We start from the raw sequence: 14,914 nt of genomic DNA, 5'->3' as shown, positions 1-14,914 counted from the left end.
CTGTTTTTTCGAGTTTTTTAAAAAGGAACCGAATGGGGACCCATGGGGGTCTTTACGGGTACTTTGTAGAGGCTCCACTCGGTTCCTTCGGTCCGCCAGGGGTTTCTACAAAAAATGTTGGATAGGGACAGTTTAAGTTTAAGTTAATGATCTGAAATTTAAAAAATCCCCTGAAAACATCTTTTTTGCAACTTATTTTAATGTTATAGAATTACCAATAATATATTTCACATTCTTCATCAAACATTCAAACTAGGTTAGGTTGACCAGAAGTCCCTTGAAGAGCGCGATATGGCAGATGTGTGGCGTAATGAGAGTATCTCTCGTGAATTCCCGACTTGGGGAAAGCCTCCGCAAAACTCCACAAAATTTTTTTTGATATATTATTCGTATGTGGGACACATTTTATTATTTTTAATTTGGAACAGCAAGAGTGTGTTTATAGTTGATAACAGATATTTATATTTTAATGCCCCATAATAATTTAATTACTTTTTTTGAAAATAGAAAAACTGGTCTGGGCCTTGCCAGTGCCACTTTTTAAATGGGAAAAAATAGGGCAATTTCTACACGGGTATAAGTGTAAAATCCCTTTGTTCAAAAATAGCGTAAGGTCGAATGTCTGCTTTCAAACTCAACTTGTAATAAAGTTGTATGAAGCCGCGGTTTACAACTGGTTGTCATACAATTTATACAGTGATTCTAAGCCCACCTCAGTATAGAAAAAATTTGCACTGGCACATAAATTCGTCTGGCATTATATGAACTCATGATAAAATACTTAAATGATACTTTAGCAGCGACTTAAATGGACCATCCTTGCGACACAATAATTATAATTCATAAATAATAAATAGGATTTTAGATGTCATCGATATTATTTTATTTATTCACACTCTTTGGATAATGACATTTTCGCTTGTCTCCTTTGGCACGAACGAATAACTTATTTCCATAAACTCTATAAGGAATTAAATGAAGTGTCTCCATCCACCTTTTAACAAAAATTGGTGATAAATAAGCAGTTCTATTTTCATTTGCCGCAGTGTTGCACAATCTTGCTAGCCACAAGAATGGAAACCGGAATCTATTGTAGGAAATATTATGCAAAGATGGTGTGTAAATGACTTTACACAACTTTGATTCAGTGAAGGAAACAATAACAGAGAAACGTAAAAAATCTAAATGTACAAATAAGTTTATAAGGTACTCGATATACAATCTTATCTCTTTATTACAGACGTATATGGCAGATATTTTCACTCTGAACGGAACTCCGTTCAGTTTTCCTAGACCAGATTCAGTAATAAATGAAGAAGAAAAGTTTAGACTTTAGATAAAAAGACAAAGTTATTAACTTAAATAAGAACTCAACTTTATAGAAAAACAGACTACATTATACCTCTCGAAATGGCATAAAACTAGAATTTTACAATAATTACATATGTAGGAATAGGATAGAAAAATATTTTTAAAGTACTATAAAAACCTTGATTCTTGATATATATTATCTACACTTTTATATAAAAATTTAAAAACGGTTTTTAGTTTCGCCTCTGGAGCTGCTCCCAGAATTGAATATTGTTTTTTAAATTGCCGGAAGAGATAGTACTGATATCGCCGAATGAACTCGTTTTCTCATTCTCGATAATGCTTTTTCGATTTTGGCAAATTTTTTGTTCGATTGTGCCCTGATTAGCTGAAGGTGAACTCATTTTGTGTGGAATTTGTCGAAGACCGTCACGGAATTCTTTTGAAATTGATCTTGCGGTCAAACTGTGCATTTGCCTTGGAGTTTCGACGAGGTGAATTTCGGGAGTTGTTGGTCTTTTTTTCTGCGTTTTGTTTGGTATTTTGGAAACCTGGGTAACAATAAAATTAAATAAATAAGGTACTCTCAAACATTCTACAAACTTCTCTTGTTTTTGACTTTCCACTGTTTACCCTGCTTTCCCACTTTTCGCGATTTTTCGCTTAAATGCGAACTGAATTAATAAAGCCCAATACAAAAACTCAACTATTTTTGTTTGGAAATTAATTCCTTTCAGTTTAAAATTGTACATTTTTTCATATATCTTTTGGTTTAGGAATTCATCTCTTTTGATAAGGAATTTTACTGTTCAAATTAAAATTGAATAAAATTCAACTGTTTTTGACTTAAAATAAAAATAATTTTTGGTTTAAATATCAACTGTTACATTCTTCTTTGAGAATTGATTTTTTCGGTTGAATATTCATATTTTTGACTAAAAATGTAACTACACTAGATTTTCAGTTGTAGAACGGGTTTGGTTTTGTCCTTGAATTTAACTGAAATTCACCGAAACTGAGTTTTCAACTGAAAATGTAACTATTAAAGACTATAGATCCATGCAATAATTCGATGGAGATAGTCCTTGTTAACTTTACGGAGTTAACAATGTCAAGTCAATGAAATAAAAACTGTTTGCTTATGATATAATTGTCGAATTAGTAAAGGTTAAAATCACTAAAAACTAAGAAGTTAAAAAGATATGTTGGCTTCCATGTTGGCCTTCCCTGGCGGACCAAAGGAACCGAATACAGCCTCTACAAAGTAGCCGTATAAAGACCCCATTGGGTCACCATTCGGTTCCTTTCTTAAAAACTCGAAAAAATAGCAAAATCAACTTTTAAATTGTTGAAATTCGGATTCTACGTTAAAATTCCCTATAGAAGGTCACGGAATAATCGCAATAGTTTCTTCTGCAACGGTAAAAAGTTTAAAAAAATAAAACGTAAAACGCCTGTTGACTGCTACACTTCAAATGCATCGTCTGTAAGTAACTGTCAACAGGCGTTATACGTTTTCTATTTTTTAAACCGAATTTCAACAATTTAAAATTTTATTTTGCTGTTTTTTCGAGTTTTTTAAAAAGGAACCGAATGGGGACCCAATGGGGTCTTTACGGGTACTTTGTAGATGCTCCATTCGATACTTTCGATCCGCCAGGGCTATGAGAATGTTATATTAACAATAAATATTGATGGGCCATCACATTATTCTTTCTGACATTTTAATGAAATTTTCATGAAAATTTCACCTCGCCATGGCCGCCTACGAAAGAATAATGTGATGGCCCACCAATGTTTATTGTTATTATAACATTCTTATAAGGCCAACATGGAAGCCAAAATACCTTTTTAACTTCTTATTTTTTAGCTATTTTAACTTTTACTAATTTGACAATTATATCATAAGCAAACAGTTTTTATTTCATTGACTTGACATGGTTCACTCCATAAAGTTAACAAGGACTATCTCCATCGAATTATTACATGGATATGTACATAGTTGAATTTTACTGAAGAGGCCCTTCGTCGAAGGGCGAAACGTCTATCAATAAAGAGATTTTTTGAACCAGTATACCGACAATTTAAGATCTATTAATTGATCATTTTAGTTGAAAATTCATGTCTTTGCTTACGAACGTTAGTACGTTGTTGTAAGTTCATATTCGTTGGTTAAATTCAAGTGTTTTGATTGAAAACATAAATATTTTTGGTTGAAACATCAACTATTTTCTTTTTCTTTTTTGATTATTGATGTAGGTTTTTTGACAGGAAAATTAATTAATAATTTTAGATGATATTGGTTTTGTCTACTGGTCTTAATCAATATTATTAAAATATTGATTAGTCTTAAGATTGTGAAAAAAATGCTCTTTAGCCCCACGGGGCTCATATCTCAGCGGAGCTAGAGAGCATTTTTTTCACAATCTTAAGATTAATCAATATTTTTATTCTATTTTTCGCTGAGAATTGATCTTTTGTTGTTGAAAATTCATTATTCTTTGATTAAAACCTTATATTTTGGACTAAGAATATGAAATTTAAACAAAAAAGTGAAAAAGTAACTGATCCAAATCGTTACAGTTGAAAATTAATCATTTTAGTTGATGATTCATAATTTTAGTGGAAAATTTATTTCTTTGTTTACAACTGTAACTACTTTTATGAAAAATCATCTTTTTGGTTAAATTCAACTGCTTTTGATTCAAAAAATATATTTTTTGGTTCAAATATCAACTATTATATTTTTTGATAAGAATTGATCTTTTACAGTTAAAAATTAATTATTCTTTCATTTAAACTTAATGCTTTGGACTAAAAATATAAAATTGAAAGAAGAAATGAAAATGTAACTAAATAAAACTGTTCCAGATGAAGACATATAATTCTGTTCGAAGATTTATCAATTTAGTTAAAAATTAATCTCTTTCGTTTAAATTTTAAGTATTTCGTCGAAAATACGTCTTTTTTGGTTATTTTAACTGTTTTTGATTAAAAATGATTCTTGAAAAATTAACTAATTAGGTAAAGGTGAAACACTTTTTATTTTAAATGTTTGGTTGAGGATTTATCTCTAGTTAAAATTTTAACTATTATGCTGAAAACCCACTTTTGTTTAGTTAAAAATTAACTTTTTTTACTAAAAATGTAACTTTTCCATTTTTGGTTGGAAATTCAACCACTTGGACAAAAACTGAAATAATTTGTTCAAAGTTAATTTTTTTAGTTAAATATTCACCTCTTCGGTAAAAAATTGGTCTTTCTGTTAAACTTGTGTTGGAAATTCGTTTTTGTTGTTAAAAATAAATTTCTTTTAACTGAAAATTAAATTATTCCATTTTCGATTAAAAATTAATCTGTTTTGGTTTAAATATTAACTATAATATTTTTCGTATAGAATTAATATTTTTTGGTTAAAAATGCAGGTACTTGGTTAAAAATTGATCTTTTTTAGTGGATAATAACTATATTTTGTTGAAAATTTTCCTTTTTTGGGTAGAAAGTTAATTTTGTTGGTTAAATTTGATATTTTTTGTTTAAAAATGTTTCTCTAAAAATTTAGTCAGTTTTCGCAAAGGAATGAACTATTTTGTTGAAAATTGATCTTTTTGGGTTGAATTTAACTGTTTTTTATTTAAAGAAACATCTTTTTGGTAGAAATATCATCTGTTACATGTTTCGTTGAGAGTTTAAAAAAAATTCTAGTAGTTTTGATGAAAATTAAACTAATTAGTTAAAATTGTTTATCTGTGGTTGAAACTTATTTTTTTTTCTATATTAATTTTTCAACTCAGAATATAACTATTCCATTTTTTGTGGAAAACCTGATATTTTTCAACAAAAAGTTCAATTATATGGTTAAAAATGCAGGTATTTTGGTAATAATTTATTTTAGTAGAAAATTATTTTTTTTTTGTTAAAAATACAACTATTTGGTTAAAAATTAAACTATTTTGTTTAACCTTTAATTATTTCATTAAAAGGTCATTTTTTGAAAAAAAAATCGTCTTTTTGAAGTAGAAATACAACTTTTTGTTAGAAAAGTCATCTTTCTTGATTGAAAGATTTTTTTACTTACATTTTTTTTTTGTTTAATCGCTTTTTCATTTTTAAATTCAACTATTTGGCGAAAAATGAAATTTTGTCGTTGAAAATTTAACTATTTGATAGAAAATACATCTTTCTTGGTTGAAAATGAACCTTTTTGTAGAAAATTAGTCTTGCCTTTTCTGCTTAAAGGTTTATGTAATTGGTTGTAAACATAACTGCTTGGTTGAAAATTAATTCTTTTTATAAAAATGTCACTATTTGATTGAAAATTTTTTGTTGTTGAAAATTTAACTATTTTAATAAAATCTTAGAAATTTAAAGCGTTTGGTATTGAATTGAACATAGCACCTACATTAATGTTATTAAAAAGAAATTATTCTCATATTTTCGTGACGAATAACCCTATATTCCCTGTTTTGAGACGATTTTGGGTTGTGAAGTCTGTATTTTTACATTAAAAAAAACATTACCTTTGGAGGATTTAATTTTTCAGTCGATTTGCTGAAGGCTTGAGCCAATCTTCTCACAGAAGGCAGAGGCAGTTCTTTCTCTAAAAAATTACCAGAGCTTCCTTCTTCAGAAGACCTTTCAGTTTCACTTTGAAGCGAAATATTTTCCGCCGAATTTACCAAAATTTTCCCTTTAATTTCTCCTTTACTTTGATTCCTAATTTCAATTCCATTTCTTCTTTCTGCTTCAGTCTCATCATTTTGAGGAGAATATTTACACCTTCCTTCGTATTTACATTTCATCATATTTACATTGATGCTGCTTTCATAATGCTGACTGTCAGCAATATTCGGAACTGATTTGGCAGAAAACATCCCTCGAATTGCAAAATAATCCCCAGATTGGAAAGCCTCGCGGTTTAATTCTTCTGTGCTTTTTGTTAAATCGTAATTATCATCCTTCTCATTTTTAATTTCCCTTCTCTCATTCAAACTAAATTTGCTTTTAGCTTTGATAATCTTTGGTTTCTTATCTTCGTTGTGATTTCTGATGTCTAGTTGAATTGATTGAGTTCTTCGAAGTCCACTTTCGTATCCAAAAGATTTCAAATCCAATTTATTTACCACCCTCTGTTGCGATGGCTTCGGGCTTTCGAAATTTTGATTTCTAAAATCATTTGCAAATCCATAAGCTCTTAAATCGAGACGACGAATTTTTTTGATCTTCTCGTCAGAAATTGGTTGAGAATTTGTGCTCAGAATTTCCTGGTTATTCAATCTCGCATTTATTTCATTTTTGTTGTTCTTCCTTTCTTTTTCTAATAAATTTTCAACCTCAGAATTCTCCCAATTGACTGAAGGAACTATCACTTCGCTGTTGAAACAGTGAGTGACTTCGTTTGTTGGTTTCGATTCAAGAGATTTTTCTGATTTCAGGTTTCTAGAATCCACAGATTGGAAATCGCTCTCTTCGTTAAATCCGTTATTCTGTTGCCATCTGGAGACTTTTTTTTCGTTTTGCTGCAACATAAAAAACATCGTTGAGAATTTTTGCAGTTTAATAATTGTTTAACGCGTTCATGTCCATTTTTTGCATTAAAAGTGTTTTTGTTGTATTTTCTTAATGAATATTTAAAGCTAGATGATTTCTCGAGTTCTATAGAGAGAATAGAATATCTTAAATGAGTTGAGAAAATATATTTTGGACGGAGATATTCGCAGGTTGATTGTTAATTTTTACACATAAAAGCACCACCAACAAATGGTTTTAGAAAATGATTCGTGTCTATTTTTCTAATATTCCCAAGCACTGTCGATGTTAGAATATCAGTTTCTATTTTTATAGTTCAGTACATGTTATATATTTTGAAATTCTAATCTTTTATAAATTAGAATTGGTTTCATTCGTTTAATTTTATTTTAGAGAACTTAAATGTGACATTGTGAAATTTCTAATAATTTCGAATATATGAAATTTAAATTGTATATTTTCAATTTCAATCTCCAGCTTAAAATTATTGAATTTAAATGTTTTAGATTGAAATTGTAAAATTTGTAATCTTTACGAATTGGAAATTGCAACATTTTCACTATGTCAATCAAAATTGGATTAATTGTCACTGTTTCGAATTTCGAACCTAAAAATTTCAACGACTTTAGCATCATTCAAAATTGTGTAATTTATGGCATTTAACTCTGAAGTTGTTCAATTTTATTTTATTTGTATAAATTATTTAAACTTCATTCATTTTTCAAATGTTTCAATTAAGAAGCATCAGTTTTCGAAGTTTAAAATTTTTTAAAATTTGGAATCGTATAAATTTGTCCATTTGTATAGAATTATCCTAATTCCTAAAATTGTATGTTTAATTATAAAATGTCCTGGTTTTAATTTTTAGAATTTTAACTTATTTAAAATTATGCAATTTATGACAACTAATTCTGAAATTGTTCAATTTGATTTTTTTTAAATTTACATTATTTAAATTTCAAATTTTTCAATTTTTGGTTTTCAATATAATAGTAAAATTGGGAAAGTTTAAAAACTGTTCATTTCTTAACTTTACAGATTCACTTTTTAAATGTTTCAATTAAAAAGTGCAAACTGTTGAAGTTTTAAATTTCATAAAGAATTTGGAATCGATAAATTTGCACAATTATTCATCTGAAATTATTCAAATTTCTAAATTGCCATTCCAATTTTAAGCATTTACTGACTGAAGTTGTAGACAATTTTTGTTAATTTTCTAATTTTTAATTTAGATTTATTAAGTGGAATTTGGAAATTTGTTCAATTAAAGAATGTTCAATTATAAGCTGATCTTTATGTTTTAACTCATAGTTTAAAATTGTTTAATCCATGACATTTAATTCTGAAATTTTTCAATTCGATTTTTTTCAAATTCTAAATAATTCAAATTTCAATTTTCCAATTTTTAACTTTCAGTATAATAATAAAATCCAGGAAGTTTAAAAGCTCTACATTAAAAAAAAATTTGAATCATATAAAGTAAAACTATTCATTTAAAATTATCCAAACTCCTAAATTTTAATTCTAACTTTAAATTCCTGTCGATTGAAATTTCTGCAAAATTCTCTGCATTTTAATTAATAATATTAAATAAAAAATATAAAAATAAATTTATAAAGTGTATTATATAATAATAAAATTAAATAAATTAATTTTAAATTAATTTTTAATAAAAAATTTTCAATTATAAAAATTTCAGCTTTTAATTTTTGGGATTTTAACTGAACTTTTAAAATGGTGTATTTTATGAAATTTAATTATGATATTGTTCAGTTTGATTAAAAAATTTATTTTATTAATTAAATTTCACATTGTTCAATTTTTAATTTTCAATAGAATAGTAAAATTTGGAAAATTTTTAAAACCTTTTTTTTTAATTTGGTTAACTTTGCAGATTCACTTTTTAAATGTTTCAGTTAGAAAGTGCAAATTTTCGAAATTTTGCATTACAAAATTGTTGGGTTCGTATAAATTTGCACAATTATCCATTGGAAATTATCCAAATAAAAAAAAAAAACTGTCATGATTCCAATTTTAGTTACTTGCTGATTGAAATGGTTGAAAAATGTCCTACATTTTAATTTCAAATGTAAAATTTTTCAAGGGGAATTAATAAATTTGTTTCATAAAAGAATATTGAATTATAAAAAGTTTAGCTTTTAACTTTCATCAATTAAAAGCATAATTTAAAGTGATGTAATTTATGACATTTAATTCTGATTTTGTTCGAATTGATGTTTAAAATTTTTAATTGTTTAAATTTTACATTTGTTTTAATTCTAAATTTTAATATAATAGTAAAATTTGTTAAGCTTAGAATTTTAAATAATTTAATTACAATAAAAGAAGTACATAAATGTTCTCATTACCTGAAATGATAATGGGGCAGTTGTAAAGTCCTTAAAAAATTTCCTGATAATTGCGTTAGAAGATATTATTAATTATTTATTAAAGTTAGAATTCTTTACAAAAAAACTGTAAATCTGCAAACTCCGTGCAATAAATTTTTGCATGCTTCGTTAGTTAACAGAAAATTCAACATTCGACGAAAATACTTACCCTAAGAAGGCAGATTCTCATGCAAGGCCAGTGCTCAGTATATAGATTGCAGAAGAATGTTTGCAATTTTTAATTGTAAAAGGACTGAATATTCCTGTTATGATATTAATCGTCTCCAAGGATTGTTTTTGCAAAGAAACGGGTATTTACAAGTATTTGTTGCATGCTTAGTAGACATTATGAAAAGTAGAAGAAAAGAATGTGAAAAATGTTTTATACTTAAAATATTTGTAGAAAGTTTAATATTTTAGCCTTCACCATTCTAGCGTACATTTATACAAAAAATAACTTATTTAAAAATTTTAAATGGTTTTGTTATAAGAAGACTAGTTATTTAAAGAATCCTTTCTATTTTTCTTAGAAAAGATCATTTTCTGGAAAATTCTTTCGAGACCTTCTACTTTTTTTACCGTCGATCGACCTCAAATCTTGTAAGGTCTCGAAATTTCTTTCTATAAATTCCGGTATTAACGGAGGTTCTAATCTGAGTCTATCAGTTTCAACATCATTTGTATTCAGACAATTTTGATCAATAGGTCTTCTTTTCGTTCCACTTTGTGAACAAACTGATTCGTTATCAGTCGACAATCGAGATTTCGGTCTTGCTGAAGCATCATTCAAAAATTTGCTCATTATTTCTTTATCAACGAAGCATTCTTTTTCTGAATAATTCCTTAACTTCTTCTCTCTCAAAGATTTTCTTCGCCTAAATGTATCACCTTGTTCACTCAAAGCAGTTTTTGCTCTTTTAAAAATATTCTGGTGTCTTCTTTGAAATTCGAAATCTATTAAAGTCTCGGTTTCCAGGTATGTTTGCTTCATATTCGATAAAGATTTTCTGAATTTAGTTTTGCTGTAAGGGTCCAACTTTCCAGGGTTTATTTTATCTTTCTTAATCCCTCCAAAAGTTTGAAACTTTAAAGCTGCGAAGTTGTAATCATTATCGTTAATAGGGCACTCCTGAATATTGTTTTTGTCGTAAGGATCTCCGTTATCACTTTTATCTTCGCTTAATCTCCGGTTTTTAATTCCTCCAAAAGTGTTATACTTTCCCATTCCAAAATCCCAGTACCTTTTACCATTGATAGAAAGAAATTGATTATCTCTAGCTTTTCTGAAATTATTTCTCGACTCTTCAAGACTTTGGGAGATTTTGGTAAAATCAGAGTCACTTGATTCAATTGAGTACATTCCGGAATCTTGATCAATCGAATTCGGTTCTTGATTTATTTCTTGTTTATTTATTTCTTGATCTATTTCTCGATTTTCGATTTTAAATATAGGATTTGTGACGACACCTTTCTCGAAATTTATCAATTGGTTGAGAAACTCCTTCTTCCTTTCTGAGAGGTCCAAAATCTGATCCAGATTTGTTTTTTGTTCTAGTAAAATTGACTGTTGATTTTGTAGTTCTTGATCAATTTCTTCGAAGTTTACATTCGAATTTTCTCTTTCTGGAATAATTTCCTTTTCAGTTCTGTTGAGTTTTTCCTCGATTAGGTGAATCAAAGGATTAATAACAAATTGGGGACTGGAATTTGGATCGCGATAGCTGCACCTACGAAGACTGCCCCTTAGTGAAGCCTCTTCGAATTTTTCAAGGCCGAAACTCACCTGAGGTTCAAAATCGCTTCCAGAATTTGAATGTTGAGACAATGCGCTACTTGGCCTGCTTCTATTTCCTCCCGATTTTGTCTGTGTGTCTCCACTTGGTATCATAGCATCGTTGATGTAGTAATCTCTCCCAAACCTAGAGATTTTTTTTTTAATATTCGAAATTTTTAGCTAGATACAAAGTCAATTGCAAATTTGCTAAATTAGGCTTTACCTCTTTACGTCGAGTTTCTTCGCTCCCAATAAAATTTGAAGAGGCCTTTCTGTCATTTTGGGAACTTCAGCATTGTTCCTAAAAATACGTTTAATTTTATTTTTTTTTAATTTATAACTTTTCCTTATTTAGTTTTATATGCAGGGCGGCCCCTGAACTGGGAAATGACCGGGACTTTTTTGAGACCAGAAAAAATAAGTAAATAAGAGTAAATTATTTTTTTTATTGGGAATTTTACAAATTTATAGAAAAGAAAAAAATACAATCACCTGAAATATCACATTTTTTATATTACACGATATAATTACATTTTAAATAAGTTCGATTTTTACTTTTTTAAACTGTTAAGTTCCATTGTTAACTTTTCAATTAGCAATCTTTTACTATAAAATTTTTTCATATCAGTTCCTTATCTTTGAGCATACAAGCTCAATTTCAAGAATTTGAAAATGCAGTTTTAAATACTCAAAAAATTTAAATCGTTTGAAATTGAAAATTTTCAGATAAAAAAAAAGATTTAGGTTGATCAACTGCAAATATAAATTAATGACTTTTAAAACTATACTGTACTTTGATTCATAAAAATAAAACTACAGTGAAACTCTTCTATAGCGCCGATTTTGGGGCTGACGGTGGATGGGAACTAACTCATTATAGCCCGCTCATCTTTTGTTTTTTTCACGCCCGAGTGCTCGTCTGAGTGACAACCGCAAACCCGCGCAGCTCCCGTTACACAAAACGATTCTGAATCTGTTCAAAATGAAACAATTTGCAGATTGTCACTTAAAAAATTTAACTCGTTCAATTCGAAAGTATTATTTATTAAACAAATGTAAACGCCCGATTCAAACTTTATAAAATATTTCTAAATTTGAAATTAATAGATAAGATGGCATCATTTCACATAAAACGCGAAATTACGAATGCTGAACAATAATGAAATAATAATTACAAAAGTAGAAAAATTCCCAAAACAATTATTTTTCAAAATTTTCAAATTACCGAAAAAAATCTACTGATAATGTTTGTTAACGAAGTTTAAATATTTCGAAATTGAAAGCAAACGAAACTATAAAAATTCGAAAAATTTAAGATTACCGAAATTATTAAATTCAAAAAATGGTAAAGTTAGTTAATTGCCGAATTCAGAAAATTACAGAAATTTCAAGTTTCCGAAAAAAAATTTTAATATTTTCTATCTGTTAGATTACTTTTTCGGGAACTTGAAGTTTCGAAAACTTGACATTTTTCGAAATTTAAAATACCTGGCTTAAAATATTTCTTTAGTTTTATAATTTCGGGAATTTTTGTATATATCTGAATTTTTTAGTTACGTATTGTAAATCCTATTGAAATATTGTTTCAGTGTAAAATATTACATTTTTAACCGATTAAATAAAATATATTTGAATCGTAAAAATGTCCATGTGTTACGTTTAAACTTTGAACGTTACAATGTTCATGTTTCTACATACAATTTTTTAATTTGTCAGTCAAAGTATTGAATTTTCATGTATAAAGAAGAATTGGACAAGTATTAATTTCAAAGGACTTTAACTTCTAATTTAAAAGGTGCTCAGTTTTAAACCATATTTAAACTCTTTCAATTTTTAATGTTAATAACTTATAATTACCTAGAATGATATCATTTTGAACATTTACAAATGTATTAATACATTCTTCAATGAAAAGCATTAAAAATGATAGTGTGGATTTAGTTTTGCATTTTAACGACATTTAATTAAAAATTCTGCAACTGAAAAGGATTGAACTTGCCACTTGATACCTGTAAATTATTGAAAATTTTAATACAACATTTTGAAGCATCAATTAGGAAATTTTAACATTAAAAAAAGTTCCGCTTTAACTGCTTTGACTTGAAGTTCAGTTTTGATTGCTTTATATTTTTAAAATTTCAGTTTTAAGAGTTAAAATTGTTTAATTTCAACGACCGAGAAAACCTTAGACGAAACTGGAAAAACCCGGAAATTTTTCTCGATTAAAATGACCTTCCTCTGTATTTCAAGAAGTAATTACCCTGAAATTTCTGATCTTCTGGAATATTGCCTCTCCAGAAGCCTCTTTTGAATATTTTCTTGACTGTAGGGATTGTTTTGGATTGGTGTCGCATTTTCCCACTTTTTGTGCTCGCGTTCAGCGATAGTTCCTAGAAAACATTGATGTGATAGTTAATTTTGAAAAGGAAATATTTATCGTTATCATTGCTGTTTCAAATTCTAAAGTTTATTAGTGACTTTTGCAAAAAAAGTAACTATCGTTACTTCTTTAGTTACTTTTGTACATACTACATACACGTATACATCTTAATTTGGGGACAAAATCAATTTTAAAACAAAATAAAAATTTCGAATAACCAATTATTTGTTAAAGGTTCTTGAACAATTGAATTCGAGCTTAAATTATATTTGAGACATTTTACACCCCATGAGGAAGAATCTAGAAAATTTTAAAGAACATTTTTTTACAGAATTTTACCAAATCTTAGGAAAAATTTAGGAAAGATTTATAAAACTCTTTTAAACTGACTCGAATTTTTCGTAAAATTTTGAAAAATATTTAAAAAATAAAAATTGCTTCAAAAATTCCAGATTTTTTTCAACATTTCTAAGAATATTTTGAAATGTTATAAGATCATTTAAAATTTTCCCATAATTAAAAAATCCACATTTTCTTTTAAATTTGTTGAGATTTTCTCAAGCTTTCAATTAATTTTTAATCTTTTCAAAATTTCTAAATTCTTTTAAAATGATTCAAATTTTTCCTAAAACTTCGGAATTAAATCTTCAAAATTTCGAAAAATAATATATTTGTTCATAATAGTTGTCAGAATATACAATTTAATTTTTCATAAGTATTTAGAATAAACAAATGCAAAGATTTGGCAGTTTCATGTGGAAGAAAATCGTTCTTTACATTTAAAAGTCTTGAGACTAATTCACAAATATTTAAAAGCCGGTTTTTTTTCTACGTGAAAATTCCAAAAAATTTATTTGTTTATCCTAATTATTTATAAACCTGTACATTGTTTTATTTCACCAAATATTATCATAGGCATGCTATTTTTAAGAACATCCGTAGCCATTCAGGAAATTAAAGGAAATTGAAATCCGAAAAAAGCTATGTTTAGAATATTTTGTTACAGAAATTGTTTATAACCATGGTTATTGTCAACTGTTTAATTATTATTGGATCATTTTGAATAATCATGGCTAGTCAAACAAATTATTTTTACTCTGTGAGTCCACATGCATTGATTTAGGAATATTTAAAGTTTAGATAAACAGTTATTTGAACGTAAAGAATTATGGTACATTTTTTGGGCCTTGGAAAAGCGTTCAGCATTGAAATTTTTCCATCCGTTGATTCTATGAAAATCGAATAATTATTGTAAACAATACTTGTGAACCACATTTCAAAATTTACTTCATCGTTAGTGTTACTGACAAAAAATTACAAAGATAAGATCGTTAATCCTATATCATTACCAAGAAAATGAACTATTACAGAAACTACGAGGGTAGTTCAATAAGTCCTTAGAATGAAGTATAAAAACAATTTTTTTTTGGTAAATTTTTTCTTATTTTTCAACATAATCTCCTTGGAGCTCTATACACTTGGTCAATCGCTTTTCAAGTTTTTTTAATCCTTCAGAAAAGTGCGTTTTCG

The 14,914-nt window shown here is 27.7% G+C and overlaps 1 protein-coding gene across 10 annotated transcripts in view; it reads right to left on the bottom strand.

The window, feature by feature from the left end:
- Positions 1-875: 875 nt before the first annotated feature.
- LOC117180809 overlaps positions 876-14,914 on the bottom strand; it is a 162,052-nt gene continuing 148,013 nt past the window's right edge. For all 10 annotated transcript variants that reach the window (XM_033373318.1, XM_033373320.1, XM_033373319.1 and 7 more), the window contains 5 exons: positions 13,265-13,394; positions 11,228-11,305; positions 11,014-11,149; positions 5,832-6,830; positions 876-1,862 (listed from right to left, as the gene is read on the bottom strand). In XM_033373318.1, coding sequence (XP_033229209.1) covers positions 1,545-1,862; positions 5,832-6,830; positions 11,014-11,149; positions 11,228-11,305; positions 13,265-13,394 — 1,661 coding nt within the window. In that variant the 3' untranslated portion in view covers positions 876-1,544. The remainder of the gene's footprint in view (positions 1,863-5,831; positions 6,831-11,013; positions 11,150-11,227; positions 11,306-13,264; positions 13,395-14,914) is intronic.

Source organism: Belonocnema kinseyi, chromosome 9, assembly GCF_010883055.1.
Source record: "Belonocnema kinseyi isolate 2016_QV_RU_SX_M_011 chromosome 9, B_treatae_v1, whole genome shotgun sequence".
Lineage (NCBI taxonomy): Eukaryota > Metazoa > Arthropoda > Insecta > Hymenoptera > Cynipidae > Belonocnema > Belonocnema kinseyi.
Note: the sequence above shows the minus strand (reverse complement) of the source record. Positions and strands in the feature narration are given on the sequence as shown.